Source organism: Octopus sinensis, linkage group LG23 (genome assembly GCF_006345805.1).
Source record: "Octopus sinensis linkage group LG23, ASM634580v1, whole genome shotgun sequence".
NCBI classification, from domain to species: Eukaryota; Metazoa; Mollusca; class Cephalopoda; order Octopoda; family Octopodidae; genus Octopus; species Octopus sinensis.
In genome coordinates, this window is record NC_043019.1 from 31,244,275 (window position 1) to 31,267,510 (window position 23,236).

The window sequence follows — 23,236 nt, forward strand, 5'->3', positions numbered from 1 at the left end:
GGTTAGCAAGCTACTTACCACACAGCCATTATTATTATTATTATTATTATTATTATTATTATTATTATTATTACTATTATTATTATTGTTGTTGTTGTTGTTCTTGTTAAGGCAGTGAGCTGGCAGAACCATTAGCATGCTGGACAAATGCTTAGCAGTATTTAGCCCATCACTATGTTCTGAGTTCAAATTCCGCCAAGGTCAACTTTGCCTTTCATCATTTGGGGTCAATAAACTAAGTACCAGTAATTGACTAGTCCTCTCCCCACCAAATTTGAGGCCTTGTGCATCCAGTTGAAAGGATTATTATTATTGTTATTATTATTATTATTATTATTATTATATTATTATTATTATTATTATTATTATTTAGTGAGAGGAGTGCAAGCCATCAAAGTGACACTGGGGTACAAATACAAAAAAGTCAAAATACTCATCATGACTACCCATCTGATATTCTTCTTCTTCTTCTTCTTCTTCTTCTCTTCTTCTTCTTCTTCTTCTTCTTCTTCTTCTTATTATTATTATTATTAAGGCGGCCAACCAGTAGAATCGTTAGCATGCTGGATAAAATGCTTAGCGGTATATTGTCTGCTGTTATGTTGTTCTGAGTTCAAATTCCGCTGAGATCAACTTTGCCTTTCATCCTTTGGGAGGGGGCGGGGGAGTCGATAAATTAAGTACCCGTGAAACACGGGGGTCGATGTAATCGACATACTCCCCCACCCACAACATTTCAGGCTTTGTGCCTATAGCAGAAAGGATCATCTTCATCATCATCATCATCATCATCATCATCATTATCATCATCATTATCATCATGACTGTGGAAAGCAAAAGCTGAATGAGTGTCAGACTAAATGTCTGAGATTATTTAACTTACACTCTTTTACATTCTGAATCCAAAATCCTTCCTTCCTATAGAAGGAACCGATTGTTAATAAAAGAGAGTTCCAATCAAGTGCTACAGTTCCATTAAAACAAAGTTTCCCCCCTCCTCTCCCCTCCTGTAAAAATGTGTGACCTCGTACCTATTTAAAACTACTACTACTACTACTACTACTACTACTACTACTACTACTACTAGGTGTGGTAGTAGTTCCTGTTACCTCTTGTTATTCAGTGATTGCATGTGATTAAATGTTTTACACCTTCATAAATAGATACCACACATATACTGTTCATATATATATATATATATATTTATATATATACATACATACATACATATATATATATATATATATATATATATATATATATATATATATATATATCAGTAATTTTTTACTAGTTTTATTTTGTCCTTTGGTCTTCTCTCTTTGTGCTGTATGGGCATTTAATGTGGTTTTAGAGTTAGGTCTTGGCTGCTATTTTCAGCATGGCGGTATCTCTTAGACACCCTAAATTATAATTTTGATAATAATTATCACCTTTGAAGGTTTTTATTTCCATGCTGGCCACTTGATAAGATCGGTATTTAATTTAAATTAGCGATCTTGTCCTCATGTATATATATATATATATGTATAATAAATATTAGGGAATAAATGCAAACTTACATATATACACACACACACACACATACACATATACTTCTGCTTGTAAGATATTACACGATACTTCTTCATTGATAATTAAACTTGTGCTAATGTCAAGTCATTGTCTGAAATTCTAAAGATAGAATAATGTTACTCTAGTATTCGATGTTAAATATTAGTACTGTTTACTGTTGCTTGACACCAGGTCACAAGTTCTGTGTGATCGTACAGATCTATGATCAAAGGTGTTCCAACCATGGCCATCCATATTTGTTTTAAGATAATAGTGTATCCAGGCCACCCATGCTTCTCACCCACCTTCTTAAGGCAGTAAAATGTTATGTGAATGGAGATGTAGTTGCTATTTCTAGCAGATCAATTTGTCACCTAGTAGCCACCACCTCTTTCACATGTCTTCTGCTTAATTTCAAATTTCAATATTAGTTCTGCTATATATGTGTGTGTATGTGTGTGTGTGTGTGTGTGTTTGTGTATACACATACATATATATTTGTATGTGTGTGTATATATATATATATATATATACATGTATATATACATATATATATACACACATATATATACACACATACATATATATATAGACACACACAGATACATATATACACACAAACACACATATATATGTACATACTCACACATACACACACATATATATATACACACATTATACTCAATTGTGTACATGAATATACATATGCATGTGTGTGTATGTGTGTGTGTGTGTAATATATACACATATACATATACCTGTATATGAACACAATAACTAAGATATTAAGATAAAACAAAAATAAAGAGGTTTCTAGATACAGCAGTGCTAGAACAAAGCAAACTGTTTTGATATCAACCCACCTGAGTCCACCTCTAGTTCTATGATACAAAATTGCCTGTTTTAAAATGTTGATATTTAAATTACCCTGTTAGTCATGATTTCATGTAAGAACTTTTCCCAATATCCTGTTTCTTGTACCGGTTCAATAATAATATAAAGTTTTGTTATCTTACTAAATTCTTCCAAATTCTTGGTAATTATCAATATTAATTCAAACACAAAGATACTGTATTCCATATATAGCTCTGAAAGTGTGCAAAATTGCTTCATCTTATACCGATAAGGTATGTAATACACCTTATTATATGATATATATTGATATATTAGGTATGTTACACCTTAAGCTAAAAAGGTATATTTTTCAGGTATGCTATGTGTGTGGAGTTCTGACAATCTTTGGATGTTCATTATTTAAAGCTTTATCAAGAACTCGTATCCAATTAACAATGATTATGAATACCAACTAATTTATAATAAGCTTGGAGCATAGATTTTTCTGAGAGAATCTAAGAAATTAATCTTGGAATGGAACATTAAGATATATGAATTAGTAGAGGTGCCGCTGTGATTGTTTACATTCAGGTTTATTTCTTTAATATTTTTTTGAAATTAAAAGTTAAAATTTTGCTTTTAAAGCAACTTTAATTTGTTAGCTATTTAAACAAATGAAATTCATGTTAATTGTTAACATTAATTGAAACGCAAAGATACTGTATTCCAAAGAAATATAGCTCTGAAAGTGTACAAAAATGCTTTACCTTATATTGATAAGGCATGCTATAAATTAATAACTAAATGAAAATATAATACTTTTGCAACTAACAAAACCAATTCTAAGTAGATTTACATAGCAAATAACACCAAACTACACAAGTGGTGTCTGCAGACGATGGCAGAGTGAGTACATGCTTGGAAATATCACTGATAGTTGGGTGTCAAAATAATATTATAAACGTTCTGCTGTTCACACCAATAAATCTCAAAATACATTGCTGCCGGGTGCTAAGTGGCAGTCGAGTAAGTCTGCTTACAAATTTTGGTAGAAGCAACACCTGAAGAAAAATAGATTTGGCAAGAACGAATCATGAACTGATTGATGGAAATGATTTTATCAATGACTTATCGATGCAATTTAGTATTCGGTCAATTCTTTGACACGCACAAATTGAAGAATAAAGTGAAACAACAGGTTAATATTTTGGCAATAAAGTAAACAACATTCATTGCAGATATATATGTGTGAATATAAATGCATGTGTGTGCATATATATGTGTGTATGTTTATACATATATATATATATATATATATGTATGTATGCATGCATATATGTATGTATATAGATAGATCGATAAATGTGTATATATATATATGTGTGTTTATGTATATTTATACATGCATGATTATATGTATATATATATGTGTGTGTGTGTTTGGTGTGTTCATATATATATATATACATGCTTATATATATATATATATATATATATATATATTCCAATGAGGGACATAAACAACAGCAGCACCAACAACAACTGAAATCGCAGAAATGGTAGGGATTTAAATACAGGACCGAAATGTATGTAGCGCTTGCTAAATGGTGCAAGAAATGTATGGCATACGATCTCCTTAAAATTAAATTATCCAGAGTAATCGCAGAAAACGTTAAGAAAATGTCTAGCCGAAGGTATTCCTATCTTTGCCTTTTTTTTTTCAATTTTTTTCGTACATCAATTCTGAAACCATTTAGTGATATTTCATGTAAATGGTGAGGAAAAACAAAAATTATGTATGCAATATATATGTATATATGTATATATATATAATGTGCACCTTTTCTCTCTGTTCCCCCAAATACCACGAAACATCACCGAATTTAAGAAATAAAAATGTACCTGGTAGAATTTTTTGGAAGGGTTGTGCGCGCTTGAATAAGAAAAATCAATAAGACTTTGAAGCAGACTTAAACTGATGCTGTTGCATAGGATATTCATTGAGAGGTATTGGAACAGAATCACTCTCTCCCTCTCCCTGTCACTCTCTCCCCTTTCCCTCTTTCTCTCTCCACCCTCCCTCTCTGTCTCATTCTCTCTCTCTCTCTCTCTCTTTGCTTGTATTGTTTCAGCTGCTACTACAGCATTATCTGTTGCTGCTGTCGCTTCCACAGATGCTGCTGCAACTATTTGCTCACTGTTAGGCGAATGGATGACTGCAACTAGATGAGCTTTTACAAGTGACTCGATAATATTTACATAAATTATGCAAAACTCTCTCGGCACTGCCTGTTAATTATTAATATAGCTGCTGTGTGCAAAACTTCAGTCTACTGGGTTTCTACTCTTCTGCTCCTCGTTTAACTGATGACCAATCTTAACGGATAATGGCTCTTATACTGCATCTCAAAAGTGTTGACAATCTTAGATCAACCTGTAACCGTAAAGCTAAAGTTACTTTCAGAGGTAAGAAAACAAAAAAAAAAAAAAATGAATTACCAACCCCCTTTTTTTTTCTTTGTTTACTCTTTGTTTGTTGAATTAAAAACAAAATTTTATGTATGCATACATACATACATACATACATACATACATATATACATACATACATTCATACATTTATATATATATATATATAAATAGCATAATGATGAAGATTTGTTTAAAGTGGTGTTAAAGCAATACAAATTCAAAACATTTGCATTTCTGGAAAAGAAACTCACCTGTAATTTTGAACCAAACTGCTGCACATTTTGACAAGAGAGAAAGCGATGTACAAACTTGTAAATGTTACCCAAACTTTATCATTGTTTAAATAACTTGTTTATCAAACTAAAAGAAAATTTTTTTAATTCATTTGTAAAACCTTTGAAGCAAATTTCCTAACTTACATATTTTTTTTAGTAACTTATAGAGTTTATTGAGTTTGTTTGTTGTTTGTTTTCTAGTTTCATTTTCAACAAAATCAAAAGGAACATTTTCTTTTTATAATGTTTCGGTATTGTTTTTCCAAGTATACTTTTTTTTTTTACTCTTTTTACTTGTTTCAGTCATTTGACTGTGACCATGCTGGAGCACCACCTTTAGTCGAGCAAGTCGACCCCAGGACTTATTCTTTGTAAGCCTAGTACTTATTCTTTGTAAGCCTAGTACTTATTCTATCAGTCTCTTTTGCCGAACCGCTAAGTTACGGAGGCATGTAAACACACCAGAATCGGTTGTCAAGTAATGTTGGTGGGGACAAACACAGACAAACAAACATATACACAAACATATACACACAAACATATACACACACGCATATATATATATACATATATATGACGGGCTTCTTTCAGTTTCCGTCTACCAAATCTACTCACAAAGCTTTGGTCGACCTGAAGCTATAGCAGAAGACACTTGCCCAAGGTGCCATGCAGTGGGACTGAACCTGGAACCATGTGGTTGGTAAACAAGCTACTTACCACATCGCCACTCCTACGCCTATGTGGGTTTTTTTTTTTGCTTATTTAAGTTCCTTTTTTAATTTTGAAAGAAGAAATTGTTTACATTTTAGGAATAAGGGACTTATGCTTTAAAATTCTTTCATACTTACAATCTTAAAAGAATTACATTTGTTTTATAAGTTTGAAAAGAAAAACAAATAACAAAAACAAAATTTTGTTCAAATTAGTTGTTACTGACTCATGGTCCAGGGTCTGCCAGATATGATAGACCTATATTTTTGTACATCTAGAACTGCCTTGTTCAATGTTTCCATCCTTTTAAAAACACTAAGGTCTGATTTAAGAAAAGAAGTAACTGCAATTTCTAGCTGGTCAAGTGGTTACATACAACTTCATTTTCCTTCTTTCTTTCTTCTTTTGATTTTTGCTTAAATTAGTTAAAAACAAGTATTTAATTAAGTTGTGTAAACTAATTAATTTGTATAAATGGTCACCAGGTGTCTCCAATGCCGGGGTTGGTTATGTGAATGGCCAGTGAAAGTTAATTATAGACAGGGTGGAAGACTTGGTGTTTGGAACTACTCACTTAGTGGTAAACGACATATAAGTCTTAGGAATCAGTAATTAGGTGAGCTTTGACAGCGTAAACAGGGTGAGGCCCTGTGGGAAGATTCAAGGAATATGCTGTATTACTGACACACAGAATACAGATTACCCTAATCAAAAACTTTCATCAAAATAAAGGAAATGTTTATAAATTCTGAACTAGAATTTCAAACAAGTACTGGACTTGTGTTAATTTTATCATTTTTTCTTTTTATATATTTAGGGAGAAATGAGTTAACTCAAACCTTTCATCCTTTCATGGTTGATGAAATAAGTACCAGTTGAGTACTGGGGTCGATGTAATCAATTAGTTCCTTCCCATGGAATTTCAGACCTTGTGCCTCTATCTTTTTGTCTTTTACTTGTTTCAGTCATTAGACTGTGGCCATGCTGGTGCACAACCATGAAGAATTTTTTGTTGAATGAATCAACCCTGGCACTTATGTTTTTTTTTAAAGTCTGGTACTTATTCTATCAGTTTCTTTTGTTGAACCACTAGTTTATGGGAATGTAAACAAACCAGCACCAGTTGTCAAGCAGTGGCAAGGGGACAAAAAGAGACACAAACACACACATATGATGGGCTTCTTTCAGTTTTTGGTCTGCCAGAGGTTCTAGAAGAAGACACCTACCTAAGGTGCCATGCAGTGGGACTGAACCCAGAACTATGTGCTTGGAAAGCAAGCTGTTTATCACTCATCCACGTGCCTGTGCCTTTTGTAGTAAGAATTACTAAATGCAAAGGAATGAAGTGTGGAAAGTTGATCCAAACATGATTTTAACTTAGATATATGAAGCAGAAAATTATACACTAGGGAAGAAAACAGTTTATTTTGAGTCATGTTGTTGTTGGTGAAGGTATGTGGCTTAGTGGTTAGGGTATGCGGCTCATGGCCGTAAGGTTGTGAGTTCAATTCCTGGTTGCATGCTGTGTCTTTGAGCAAGACATTTTATTTCACAATGCTCCATTACACTCTGCTGATAAAAATAAGTCGTACTTGTATTTCAAAGGGCCAACCTTGTCACCTTCTGTGTCATGCAGTATCTCCCTGAGAACTACATTAGGGGTGTGCATGTCTGTGGATTGCTTAGCCACTTGCATTTTAAGTTCACAAGCAGAGTGTTTCATTGATTAAATCAACTGGGACCCTTGTCACCGTAACTGACGAAGTGCCAGTCTTAGAATGTTGTTGTCGCTTAAGGTCAGCGCTGTTCGAATAGCTCTGTGATCTGACCTTCCAACCAAGCCCATCCTGTTCTTTATTTAAAGAATGAAGGCTGTGACTTGAGGAAGGTTTTAATGCTATTCCTCTGAGATCAAGTGACTACATAGAAGTTCTCTCATAGGCTCATGAGAAACCAGTGAGTATTATTGGTACTTGACATCACTGATACCAAAGAGATATAGGAAAGAGAAACTCATGGTTTGAACTCAGTTACGCAAGGCACCTAACTAGATGCATTATTGCATCCTATCCATTACATCCATACCAACACTGTGGCTCCTATTATGGCCCCCACCATGGCTACCACTACTGTCATTGGTCTTTGTGTTAAGTATAAAATGCTTATAGCATTAGGGTAAGGGTACACATCAACAAACAAAATCAAATCAGGCATAATAAACAAGAGAATCTCTATGCAAACTTACTAGAAATAATAGTCAAGTCTCCCTCAATTCATGCTTTTCCAGCTATCATCAAAAGGAAGAAAGAGGTTAGATTGGAATAATGTACTCTTAGTTTGATTTACTGTGTCTGTTCAAAAAGATTAGCTGGTCACAAGTGGGGCATCCTTGATCCAAAGATATGATGGGTCAGTGCTGAACCAGAATAAAACAGTACTCACAACAGCATGATCCTTGAACCAGTGAGGAAGCCTAAATATGGTCACTTGACCTGCTAAATATAGCAGTTAAATTATATTTAAATCACATTGCATCATCTTAAAGAAAATAAGATATCGAAGAGTATCTTAGATGCATTGTATCTGAAGATAAAAAAATTAATAAATAAGCCAATATAAAGGGGTGGTCATGTGGACCAACAAAGGATCCTCTATGTGGTCACTCGATAAGCTAGTAATAACAGCCAAATCTTTTCCTAGCCACCTCTCTATCGTCTGTAAAAGACACATTGTAAAATCTAGTTTGGGGTACACTTGGTGACAAAAAAAACAGAAGAAAAAGGTGGTCACCACCACCACCAACAACAACAACAACAATAACAACATGTTCTCATTTACTTGACTGTTATGTAAAAGTATAACACAAAGGAAAATAAGGGAATTCATTGTTTAACCCAAGGTCAGTATGACTAAGTAGGGCCCTTTGATCAAAGGTCTGCCTATTCCTGCCATGCCCATCCTGTCTTTTCTTTCAGGGACACAGTCATATAACACGGTATTTCACTTTATAAGAGTGTAGAGCAGTGGTTGTCAACCAGGGTACATATGGTCCTTAGGGAACCATATAGCCCTTTGGGAGTCATATAAGAATTTTGTTGTTAAAATAAATTGGTTATACTTGTATAATACACAAAATATTTTGATAATTATTTTTTATGCAATTTCTAATAAAATTTGATTATCAAAAATATAATTGGATTCTTTTAAACATAGAATGGTTATGAGGGTCCAAATGAGCAAAATAGGAAATGAAAGGGTCCATAGGGGGAAAAAAAAGGGGGAAATTTAGCTGCTATTTCTAGCAGATCAGGTGACCAAGTAGAGGAGTGATTCTCAACCAGGGTCCGCATGGCCCTTAAGGATCCATATAAGATCTTTGCTAATATTCATCTCCAATAAAGTGGTTATACCTCTACAAGGCACAAAATATTTTAACAGTCTGAAATGATGAAATTTTAGCTAATATTTCTAGCAGATCAGGTGACCAAGTAGAGCAGTGATTCTCAACCAGGGTCCACATGGCCCTTAAGAATCCATATAAGATCTTTTTGTTAAAATTTATGTCCCATAAAGTTGTTATACTTCTACAAGCCAAAGTATTTCAAGTGTGAGAGGGATGACATTTTAGCTGCTATTTCTTGTAGATCAGGTGACGAAGTAGAGCAGTGATTCTCAACCAGGGTCCACATGGCCCTTAAGGATCCATATAAGATCTTTGCTAAAATTCATCTCCAATAAAGTGGTTATACCTCTACAAGGCACAAAATATTTTAACAGTCTGAAATGATGAAATTTTAGCTGCTATTTCAAGCAGATCAGGGTCCGCATGGCCCCTAAGGATCCATATAAGATTTTTTTGTTAAAATTCATGTCCAATAAAGTGGTTATATCTCTACAAGGCACAAGATATTTTAACAGTCTGAAATGATGAGATTTAGCTGCTATTTCTAGCAGATCATGTGAACAAGTAGAACAGTGATTCTCAACCAGGGTCCGCATGGCCCTTAAGGATCCATATAAGATCTTTGTTAAAATTCATATCCAATAAAGTGGTTATACCTCTACAAGGCACAAGATATTTTAACAGTCTGAAATTATGAGATTTAGCTGCTATTTCTTGTAGATCAGGTGATCAAGTAGAGCAGTGATCCTTAACTGGGATCCATATGACTCTTAGGGATCCATATAAGATTTTTTTGTTAAAATTTATGTCCAATAAAGTGGTTATACTTCTACAAGACAAAATATTTTAAGTGTGAGAAGGATGACATTTTAGCTGCTATTTCTAGTAGATCAGGTGACCAAGTAGAGCCTAACAAGTTGTTGTTATTGTTGTTTAGCCTTTATGTCAATCTGGCTGAGTAAACCTAAGATCATAGGTGTTCCAGCCTTGAACAATGTTTTATCTTTTACTTGTTTCAGTCATTAGACTATGGCCATGCTGGGGCACTGCCTTGACAGATTTAGTTGAACAAATGGACCCCTGTTCTTAGTTTTAAGCCTGTTATTTACTACATCGGTCTCTTCTGTTCAACTACTAAGTTATGGGGCCGTAAACAAACCAACATCAGTTATCAAGCAGTGGTGGAGAACAAACTCAATGATACATACACACATATACATATGTACATACTTACATGTATACATACAAACATGCATAAAATATATACACATACACACGTACATACATGTATATATGTAAACATACCTACCTACATACATACATACATTACATTACATACATACGTACATAAATCATACATACATGCCTACATACATACATGTATATATATATAAACATACATACACACGTACATACATTACATTACATACATACATACATGCATACATACATACATACATACATACATCATACATACATAAATCATACATACATACATACATACCTACATACATACATATATACATTACATACATACCTACATACTTACATACATTACATTACATACATACATACATTATATTACATACATACCTACATACATACATTACATTTCATACATACATACATACATACATACATACATACATACATACATACATACATACATACATACCTACATACATACATACATGTATATATGTAAACATACCTACATACATACATTACATTACATACATACATACATAAATCATACATACATGCCTACATACATACATGTATATATATATAAACATACATACACACATATACATATGTACATACTTACATGTATACATACAAACATGCATAAAATATATACACATACACACGTACATACATTACATTACATACATACATACATACATACATACATACTACATACATTACATACATACATTACATACATACCTACATACTTACATACATTACATTACATACATACATACATACATACATTATATTACATACATACCTACATACATACATTACATTTCATACATACATACATACATACATACATTTAAAGGACTACTTTCAGTTTCCACCAACTACCAAATCCACTCACAAGGCATTGGTCAGTCTGCAGCAACCGTAGAAGACACTTTACCCAAGGTATCATGCAGTGAGACTGAACATGTACCCTTGTGGTTGAGAACCACCTTTTGTTTTTTATTAATTTTTTACCTTGACACAGTCTATCTAGAACTGCATTATCTAATGAACCCTTTTGGAAAAAAAAAGAAAGAAAAATCTAGTGTTTTGCATATAATTTGAGGAAGATTTGCCTTCCATTTCTAGCTGATCAAGCTACCAAGTTGACGCCACCAAGGAGTTACAATTGTTGACTTCTCAGATCAATTAAGACCAAAAACACTCTTACACAATCCAAAATATCCCTTTTTTTTTTCATGAAAAAAAAAAGCTTGTAATGTATGATCAGGGGAACACTTGTCTCCTATTTCTAGCTGGTCAACCTATTAAATATAGGCTTCCTAACTGGCTCAGAATGGGGTATCACTATATATGTCATATTGTACACCATTACTATTTCATCAATAGAGCAGAGTCCCACTCTGCTAATTATTTCTTACACTGTTATTGTTTTCATGATAGTAACAACCCTACTTTCAGCCTTGGAAATGTCATCCTCTCTTTCTCTTTCTCTCTCTCTTTCTCTCTTTCTCTCTATCATTTTTCTCTCTTCCTTTCTTCCATCTCTATCAATTCTTTGTTGCTCTTTCCATCTTTTCTCTCTTTCATTGTTCTTCTCTCTCTCTCTTTCTCTCTCTCTCCCTCTGTTAGCTCTTTTTTATTGAATCTATCTATCTATCTATCTATCTATCTATCTATCTATCTGTCTGTCTATTTATCTATCTATATATTTATTTCTCTCTCTCTCTATCTCTATCTACTTATATACCTACTGATCCATTCATCCACCCACCTACCTACTTATGTACCTTTTTCCTGCCTGCTTACCTACCTACCACCTACCTACTACCTACATACCTACATACATACATACATACATACCTATCCATTCATCTACCTGTCCAGCTATCTATCTATCTATCTATCTATCTATCTATCTATCTATCTATCTATCTATCTATCTATCTATCTATCTATCTATTTATCTATCTATCTATACACACAGATATATATAAGAAATAGATACATACATAGCTAGGTAGATAATTATACACACACATATATACATATAAATTATACACATACATTAAATAAAACTGAATAACTTACATATACATACACACACATACATACATACATACATACATACATACATACATACATACATACATACATAAATACCTACATACATATACCTACTTACATGTGTCTGTGTGTGTTTTTGTGTGCGTGTGTGTTTGTGTGTGTGTGTGTGTGTGTGTGTGTGTGTGTGTGTGTGTGTGTTGCATGTGTTTTCAATTTGATTTGGTAAACCCTATAGATACAACACCTGAACTAATCACGTGGATGGGGAGGAGAAGAGGGGTGGGGGTTGAACGGAACAGGTAGAACAGAGAGGAACAGAGTTAATGAATGTCTGCTGACTGCACCACAAATCTCCATAAACCTCTGCTAACTCGCATCACCCACACACTACCAACAAAGAACGCCCCCCCTCCAAGTGGTCGCTCAACCGGGTAGAAAAAAAAAACAACACCCAAATTTTCTACCAAGTCACATGCAAAGAATACATTAGGATAACGCAGTCCAAGACCAAAACATATAAAAGAGAGGGGGTGGTCATGACTGGAAAGTCTTTTAATCATAGATTGTGCACTTAACTGCAACCAACCGACTTACTACTGTTCCCCACCCCCCATCACATTGTCAGTTCTTCCCGCTTTTTTGAGGCTCAGCTATCTGAAGGTTTCTAAGGGATAGCAGTAGCAGTAGCAGCAGCAGTAGTAATAGTAGTAGTAGTTGTTGTTGTGGTGGTGGTGTTGGTTGTGGTGTTGCTACCAGTACTGGTTGTAGTAGTTGTAGTAGTAGTAGTTGTGGTGGTTGTAGTGGCAGTCATGGTGGTGGTGGTGGTGGTAGTGTTGTTGTTGGTGGTGATGCTGGTAGTAAAAGTTGTTGTGGTGTTGGTGGTGGTGCTGGTACTGGCAGTGGTGGTGATAGGAGTAGTAGTAGTAGTAGTAGTAGTATTGTTGTTGTTGTTGTTGTTGTTGTGGTGGTGGTGGTGGTGGTGGTAGTGGTGCTGATGCTGGTAGTAGTAGTAGTAGTAGTTGTCATTGTCATTGTTGTTGTTGTGGTGGTGATGGTGGTGGTGGTGGTTGTGGTTGTGGTGGCGGTGGTGGTTGTGGTGGTGGTGATGGTGGTCGTAGAATTGACAGTGGTGGTGGTTGTGTTTGCAGTTGTTGTGGTTGTGGTGGTGGTGGTGGTGGTTGTGGTGGTTGTGGTGGTAGTAGTGGTGGTGGTGATGGTGCTGCTGGTAGTAGTAGTAGTAATTGTCATTGTCATCGGTGGTGTTGTTGTTGTTGTTGTTGTGGTGGTGGTGGTGGTGGTGGTGGTGGTGGTGATGTAGTAGTAGTGGTGGTGGTGGTGGTAGTAGTAGTAGTACTGTTTTGTTGTTGTTATTGTTGTAGTGGTGATGCCTCACTAGTAAATTCTAAGCCTGAGAAAGATCAGCTGACCTCACCACAACTGGGTGATGCTTACTGGTGTGCACACTTGTTTTCTATGTGCAAAACTCGTGCCTCACATATTTACGATAATCTAGTGACATAGATGCAGAGGAGGGGGGGAAACACTTCTTCCTTCTTTCTTTCTTTCTTTCTTTTCAATCATTCATTCATTTATAGTACGTTATGCTATAATGCTACATACATACATGTATATATATATATATATATATATCATCATCATCATCATCGTCGTTAAAACGTCCGTTCTCCATGCTAGCATGGGTATATATATATATATATATTATATATATATACACATAACACACACACACATATATGTTATGCATGTATATCTGCATGCATGCATGTTTATGCTTGGTGTCGAAATATCATTTGTTGTTATTATTATATTATTATTATTATCATCATCATTGTATGCGTGAGAGGTTTGGCAGGATCATTTTTTCCTTTTTTAATATAACATCTTCCCGTTTGTCTCGGTCTTTTGTCAACTTTTACCTGAGGCTTTGATTTTAACACTTCTTCCTATGTCATCTTCAGCCTTCCTTTATTGCTGGTAAAAATATATACATGCGTTCATACATACATATATACATACACCCATAGACACACATATTATATATAAATATAGTTCAGTATAAATATAGATGTGTGTGTGTGTGTGTTTGTGTGTGTGTGTGTGTGTGTGTGTGTGGTGTGTGGATGTTGTGGTGTGTGTGTGTGTGTTGTGTGTGTGTGTGTGTGTATGAGTGGCTGTGTCGTAAGTAGCTTGCTCCTAAACCACATGGTTCCGGGTTCAGTTCTTTCAAAAGGATTATATTTCATTTTATTTTGAATTAATTAGGCTTGGAAATAACTTGTAGAGTTTTTATTGGATATTTGTACCAACTTGGAATAAAGTAACATCTACACTTCCAATTATCCTTTTCTTATTATAGTATGTATGTATGTATGTATAGAAGTGCATACACATGAATATACATATAATTATATATGTTGACACAAGACCTACCTAGACTTGTGTCTCTAAGCAAGAGACTAGTAGTAGCTTATATTCTTATACTGTGTACTTTGAATGATATTTATCTCTCACTGGAGATTACATATATACATATATATATATGTATATGTATATGCATGTGTATGCGTGTGTATACATATATATATATATATATATATACACACATATATGTGTGTATAGAGATATAAATATAGATGTAAATATATAATCGCTATCATTGTAAACATTGAAAACACTGGAGAATTAAATATAATAGAATTGGTTGATCCATTTCATTTATCACATGAGATATGTAAAATGCTAAAATGTGAAACTCAGTGGCAATTAATGCTTCAGCTAATGTGTGTATATATACATACATTCATATACATATATATGTATATGTCCTGTGTGTTTATGTATATATATATAATATATGTATATATATATATATATGTATATATATATATATATATATATAATATATATATATATATCTATATTATATATATATATATATATATATGGATAAATGAAAGAATGGAGTCGAACGACGATTTAACAAAATTCCTCTATTTTCGACACATGTTTCGAAGACTGCATATTCTTAATTCCGAAGGAATAAGGGTGCATTATGCCGTCTTCTCATCAGGAAAGACAAGGACTTATGTCAGCATCATGATGAACAAAAAGTTTTAGATGACTGCCCACATGGAGTCCATAGTAATAATTACTATGGACTCCGTGTGGGCAGTCATCTAACGTTTTTGTTCGTCATGATGCTGACATAATTCCTGTCTTTCCAGATGAGAAGACGGCATAATGCACCCTTTATTCCTTCGAATTAAGAATATGCAGTCTTCGAAACACGTGTCGAAAATAGAGGAATTTTGTTAAATCGTCGTTCGACTCCATTCTTTCATTTATCTTATAGTTAGAAAAAAACACACAAATTTCCAACACGAAAGCATGTGATTTCTGCCCTTGGCATGTAGCTCAACCGTGATTTCTGCCCTGGCATGTAGCTTCACCGTGCTTTCTGACGTAAATTTGCTACCCGGGTATCGGTTAACCGATTATCCATACTAGGATAATCATTCAACTACTTAAACATATATATATATATGTATATATATAATATATATAATATATATATATATATTATATATATTTATTGTTGTAGCTGAGAGAGTCATTCTCTTTTGGTGCCATATAATTTAACACACACCCTGGTAAAATTTCCACTTGTTTCTTTTTTTTTATTTATTTTATTTTTCTAAATTTTCGTTGCATCTTGCAACCTTTCGATAGTTTTCAATATATATATATATATATATATATATATATATATATATATATATATATTATATATATAAATGGTCCAAGTGCACAGGAAACAAAAGGCAGAGGCAAAATTGAAGGTACAGCAAACAGGTGTATTAGTTTGGCACTTGGAAAAAGTGGAAAAGTCTTTCATGTTTTGAGAGAGAGAGAAAGAGAGTGAGAGAGGGAAAGAATATATGTTTATGTTTACCCACCCATGCCAGCATGGAAGATGGACATTAAACAATCATCATGATGATGATGATATATATAGTGTGTGTGTGTGTGTGTGGAGGCGCAATGGCCCAGCGGTTAGGGCAGCCAACTTGCAGTCTTAGGATCGCAGTTTCAATTACCAGACCGGCCGTTGTGAGTGTTTATTGATCATAAACACCTAAAGCTCCAAGAGGCTTTGGCAGGGGTGAACCCTGCTGTACTCTTTCACCACAACTTTCTCTCACTCTTTCCTCTTGTTTCTGTTGTGCATGTATTTTAAAGGGTCAGCCTTGTCACACTGTGTCACGCTGAATCTCCCTGAGAACTATGTTAAGGGTACACATGTCTGTGGAGTGCTCAGCCACTTGCACATTAATTTCATGAGCAGGCTGTTCCGTTGATTGGATCAACTGGAAAACTCATCATCTTAACCAACGAAGTGCCAAAGGGTGGAGCTGTAGTGGTGTGGCGCGCGGACCTCTATAGGGCCGAGGCTTTCCGCCAACTCAATGACACCTCCTTCTATTCCCCTCTGCCCTCTAACCCACACGTAGCTACACCAACGACGTATCCTCTACCGTCCAAGACCTCATCTCGTCCTCCCCTCCCTCCCCCGCACCGCATCCAACCTAATTGTGCGAATCCACGTACCCCCACCATTTACTTCCTCCCCCAAATCCCAAAACCCAACAACCCTGGCCGCCCCATCGTCTCCGCCTGTACTACTGCCCCACGGAGCTCATCTCTAAATACCTCGACCGTGTCCTTGCCCCCCTAGTGGCATCTCTTCCCTCCCACATCCTAGATACCAACCATGCTCTCCGGCTTTTCAACTCTTTCTCCTTTCCTCCCGGCTCCTCCAAAATCCTTTTTACTATGGACATCCAAAGCCTCTATACTGTTATCCCTCACCACGAAGGACTGCAGGCCCTTCGACACTTTCTTGACCTCCGCTCTAACCCTGTACCTGACACCTCCACACTCATTCGTCTGGCCGAACTTGTCCTTACTCTGAACTGCTTCTCGTTCGCGGGCGAGTTCTACCATCAGGTCTCGGGAGTGGCCATGGGAACGCGAATGGGCCCCAACTATGCGAACCTGTTCGTTGGCTATGTTGAGGCCCAAATATTCTCTAATTTCACTGGTCCCACTCCTGAACTATATGGTCGTTATATTGACGACATTATCGGTGCCACCTCACTCTCCCACGAACATCTAGATTCCTTCCTCTCTTTCGTCCAATCTTTCCATCCAGCCCTCCACTTCACTTCCACTATCTCCAACACCTCTGTCTCCTTCCTCGACATTTCGGTTAGCATTCTTCACTCCACTCTTACCACCTCCATTCACTACAAACACACAGACTCACACTCATACCTCAACTTCTCTCCTCCCACCCAGAACACACCAAGCTTTCCATCCCCTATTCCCAATTCCTCCGTCTACGTAGGCTCTGTAGTGACGACCATGACTTTGAGACTCAGTCTCAACGTATGGCTCACCACTTCACCCTACGTGGATACCCCCTCACCACTATCCACACCGCCCTTGCCAGAGCACGGTCCGTGGACCGTGTATCTGCTCTCTCTCCCCGAACCCGCCCTGTAGTCTCCCGCCTCCCTTTTCCCCTCACTTACCACCCCACGACCCTACGTCTCCAACGCACCATTCTTCGAGCTTTCCGTCATCTCCAGTCCGACCCGTCCACTTCACACCTCTTCCCTAACCGACCCCTCCCCTCTTTCAAACGAGCCCACAACCTTCGAGACCTTTTGGTCCATAGCTCCTTCCTGACCCTACCTCCCAACCCGGCTCGTTCCCCTGCTCCCGCCCACGTTGCCGCACTTGCCCTTACCTCTCCAACACCACCCGCATCACTAGCACCCACCATCGACCCTATCCCATCATCCACTCCTTCACCTGCACCTCCAGCAATATTATCTATTGCATCTCTTGCTCTCTCTGCAATTCCTTGTACATCGGACAAACGGGACACCGCTTGGCTGACCGGTTCGCGGAACACCTTCGTGACATCCACCTTGCGAACGACACACCGGTCTCACGCCATTTCCGCTCCACCGGTCACTCCTTGCAACACCTATCTGTGTTCGGTTTGTCCTTACACAGAGGCCATCCGGATTCCCGTTTGCGCCGTGAACAGGAATTAATCTTCTCTCTTCGCTCTTATACGCCATTTGGTCTCAACTCTCCCCCCCTACTCATCTAACCCCCCTCTCCCCCTCCTCACCTATCCTTTCTCCCCCGACCCCTACTTCTTCAGTCCTTCATCCTTTCACCCCTACTCCCCTTCCCTTCTTCCCTCTTTCTCCCTCCCTCTTCCCCTTCCCTCTGCTCCCTCACTCCCTCTCTCCCCTTCTCTTCCTCCCCTCTCCCTCTTTCCTCCTTCATCCCCCTCCTCACCTTCCTTCTTCCCCATCGTCTCCTCTTCCCCCTTCTCCTCCCCCTCTCTTCCCCTCCCCTTCTCCCCCCCCTTCTCCCCCTCCCCCTCTTCTCCTCACTACACCACATGACTTACACATCACATCACATATGATGTGCCATACTAATACACACACCAACTAATACATACTAATACGTACTAATACATACTAGTACATACTAATACTTACACCAACCCTATACATACACACGTCCAGACTCCGCATACGCACTTATACTCTCTCACACACACACACCACACCTATACATACCAATACGTACTAATACATACTAATACATACTAATACATACACCAACCCCATACATACGCATGTCCAGACCAATCTTACGCACTAATACTCTCTCATACACACACACACACACACACACCCACACATACTAATACATACACCAACCCTATACATACACACATCCAGACCCCTCCCACGCACTTTTAGCTGGTCCCTCAACCCTTTTATCAACCCTATTATCTCCCCTTATTTCGCTCTCGCGTCTCATGTTTGATCTTTGACCTCTGGCCGAAATCAGATCGCCATGTTGATTCGTTAGCTACTGCACGCATTTTTTTTCTCTCCTTCTTTCTGTGTTTTTCTCTCTCTGTGTATCTTTCTGTTGAAGAGCGTAGGCTCGAAACGTTAAAGACTTGTTTTATTTATATTTCCTGAGCGCCATACTAATACAATTGTTCGTTTGTTTTCCACCTGCCTTCGTCTTTTGTTTATTTTCATAAAGCTTCCCGTTATATATATATATATATATATATATATATATATTCTTTTATTCTATTACTTGTTTCAGTCGTTAGACTGTGGCCATGCTGAAGCACTACCTTGAATGGTTTCCATTGAACAAATTGACCCGAGGACTTATTTTTTGCGCCTAGTATTTATTTTATCATTCCCTTTGAACTGAACTGCTAACTTACAGGGATGTAAACATAGCAACACTGGTTGTCAAGCAGTAATGGAAGGACAAACACAGATACAAAGACTGGGAATCAAAACTGCGATCCTCTGACCGTGAGTCTGCTGCCCTAACCACTGGGCCAGTGTGCCTCCACTAAATGCGCACTTTTTTTAAAGCCTAGCTAGGCTCATGGGCCTAGTTTCCCAGTTTCAATGGTGTGTGTTTCCCAGCTGGATGGGACACCAGTCCGTCACAGCTTTACTCATTTTTACCAGCTGAGTGGACTGGAGCAACATGAAATGAAGTGTTTTGCTCAAGAACACAACGCGTCACCTGGTCCAGGAATCGAAACCACAATCTTACGATCATGATGCTGACACCCTAACCACTAAGCCGCATGCCTCCACATGAGGTGATTATACCGGGAGCTTAAACCAGAATTCCAACAAATAGTTTTTGTTATACACCTGATCATTTAATGTCATCAGGGCTAATTAAATTAACGCTTCTACTTCTGCTGCTGTTGATCAGAATGCTGATATGTTGTGTTATGATTACTATTCGTGCAGTAGGTGAGAAATGGTGTATTTCTGGTGATAGAAATATTCCTTGTTGTATGTATCTTACTTCCTCGTCTTTCTCTCTTTACGTATACATATATGCATACACACGGAAACGTATGTACATATACACACATAGATATGTACATGCAAATGAATGCACAGTCACGCACATTCATAGATCATTTCTCTCTCTCTCTCTCTCTCTCTCTCTCCCTCTCTCTCTATATATATACTATATATATATATATATATATATATAGGCGCAGGATGGCTGTGTGATCAGTAGCTTGCTTACCAGCCACATGGTCCTGGGTTCAGTCCCACTGCGTGGAACCTGGGGCAAGTATCTTCTACTATAGCTTTGGGCTGACCAAAGCCTTGTGGGTGGATTTGGTAGATGGAAACTGAAAGAAGCCCGTCATATATATATGTATATATATATGTGTGTCTGTTTGTGTGTCTGTGTTTGTCCCCCAACATCGCTTGACAACTGATGCTGGCATGTTTACATCCCCGTAACTTAGCGGTTCGGCGAGAGACCAATCGAATAACTACTAGGCTTACAAAGAATAAGTCCTGGGGTCGATTTGTTTGACTAAAGGTGGTGCTCCAGCATGGCCACAGTCAAATGACTGAAACAAGTAAAAGAGTATATATATATATATATATATATGTGCGTATGTACATGTGAGCGTATAAATATATGCATACACAAAAACAAGAATGCAAATGCATGTGCATATAAGGATACACAACATAGAAGAACAGAAAGAAATAAGTGGAGCTGGAGCACACACAGAGATGGAAAATGTCGCTGAAGAGTTCACAGATGTGTGACAAAAGATTTCCAGACAATGGACATGAGTTAAAATAAGAACAATAACAAACGAGTGAAGAACAAAAATATATATATATAAGGCGGTGAGCTGGCAGAAACGTTAGCACGCCGGGTGAAATGCGTTGCCGTATTTCATCTGCCGTTACGTTCCGAGTTCAAATTCTGCCGAGGTCGACTTTGCCTTTCATCCTTCCGGGGTCGATAAATTAAGTACCAGTTACGCACTGGGGTCGATGTAATCGACTTAATCCGTGTGTCTGTCCTTGTTTGTCTCCTCTGTGTTTAGCCCCTTGTGGGTAGTAAAGAAATATATATATATAGTGCATGTGTTTATTTGGCAAAAAAAAAATATTACCATCCCAAATACAACAATATACACTGGGTTTGAACCTGGAGATATGTGGTTGGGTAGCAAACTCCTTACCATACAGCCACCTATTCTTCTATATATGTATGTGCCTCCAGCATGGATGCACTGAAATAGCACCGGCATGGATGCGTTAAAGTGGCACCAGCACCTGAAGGTAACACAGAATCAATGCTGACCAATGACAGTAGCAGTAGTGACCTTGGCAGAAAAGAGAAGAATCAAAAGTGAGAGAACGAGGAAGTGGCAGACACAAGGAAACAACTTTTAGGTGGAGCTGGTGGTTGGTGCCAACTTTGTTCCCTCTCTTCCTTTTATCCTCGTTGTCCCTCTGATCTATCTCACTACACTGTTCCCACCACTTCAGGTAGGCAGGTGGCAATCATCATTGAATATAAAACAACAGCGCTGCACAATGATGATGGTCAATAGAAAAAAAAACAAAAAAACTGGTAATTCTTTGATTATGATGATGAAGGTTCCAGTTGATCCAATTAATTAAGCAGCTTGCTCATGAAATTAACATGCAAATGGCTGAGCAATCCATAGACACACCTTAATGTGGTTCTCAGGTAGAGATTCAGTGTGACAGAATGTGACAAGGCTGGCTCTTTGAAATATAAATATAACTCATTTTTGCCAGCCGAGTAGACGAGACAAACGTGACACAATATGACACAATGTGCTGCAGGAAATTAAACTCATGATCTTACGACCATGACCCAAAACTATGAAATCAAATGTCTCCACACACCATGATCAATGAAGACAGATGTACTACAAAATATCTTCTTCAGGTTTTAGCTTTTATTGTTTATTTAAGACAGACAGGCATAAACATCTTGTCGTTATATACAATATCTTGACAGAAAGAAAAAGAGGTTTTAACTGGACAAGCTTTCAACTTTTGTTGGAATTTCATCATTAATTGTAATTTATTAATCAAGCTTCCTGTGAAGAATGCATTATATATGAGAAATGGTCAATTAGATTTACTTAAATCGAGGGAAATAGTGGGTTTCTGAGACAGTGTCCCTGTGGACAATTAAAGATGGTTGGTTCTTAATCATTCATGAAATTCTAACATAGGAGTGGAATTAGTTTGGGTTGTTACCTTTTCTTCTGTTCACAAAGATACTGTATCAGGAAGATTAGACAAGATGCTTACATCTCTCTCCCTCTCTCTCTCTCTCTCTCTTTCTCTCTCCAAATCTCCCCCTCGCTTCAAATTTCTAAGACGACTCTCACACATACACACACTGTGAGTGCAACACCCTAACCACTAAACTATATGTATATATATATATATATATATATATACTAGCTGGGTACCCAGTAATTCCTGGGGGTAAAGATGTTTTATTGAAATGCCTTATTACTAATGAAAGCAATTTCATTATAACTGCCACAAAAGGTGTATTTTCCATCATCAAAAAGTACAAAAAAACTATCAGCTGGAGGAGAGAGAGATTGTTAGAGGTTGACAAGACAGGTTTTCAGAGGTTAGCAAGAAAGATTGTCAGAGGTTGGCGAGAGGCAAACATTATCCTGCTTAGCGAAGGCATCTGGGAAATGTATAACTGCTGTCATTCACAG

The 23,236-nt window shown here is 37.1% G+C and overlaps 1 protein-coding gene across 1 annotated transcript in view; it reads left to right on the top strand.

The window, feature by feature from the left end:
* Window positions 1-4,472: 4,472 nt before the first annotated feature.
* Window positions 4,473-23,236, top strand: part of LOC115223409 (otoferlin-like) — a 602,516-nt gene continuing 583,752 nt past the window's right edge. The window contains exon 1 of the mRNA XM_036512652.1: window positions 4,473-4,854. Within this exon, the coding sequence (XP_036368545.1) occupies window positions 4,776-4,854 (79 nt within the window). The 5' untranslated portion in view covers window positions 4,473-4,775. The remainder of the gene's footprint in view (window positions 4,855-23,236) is intronic.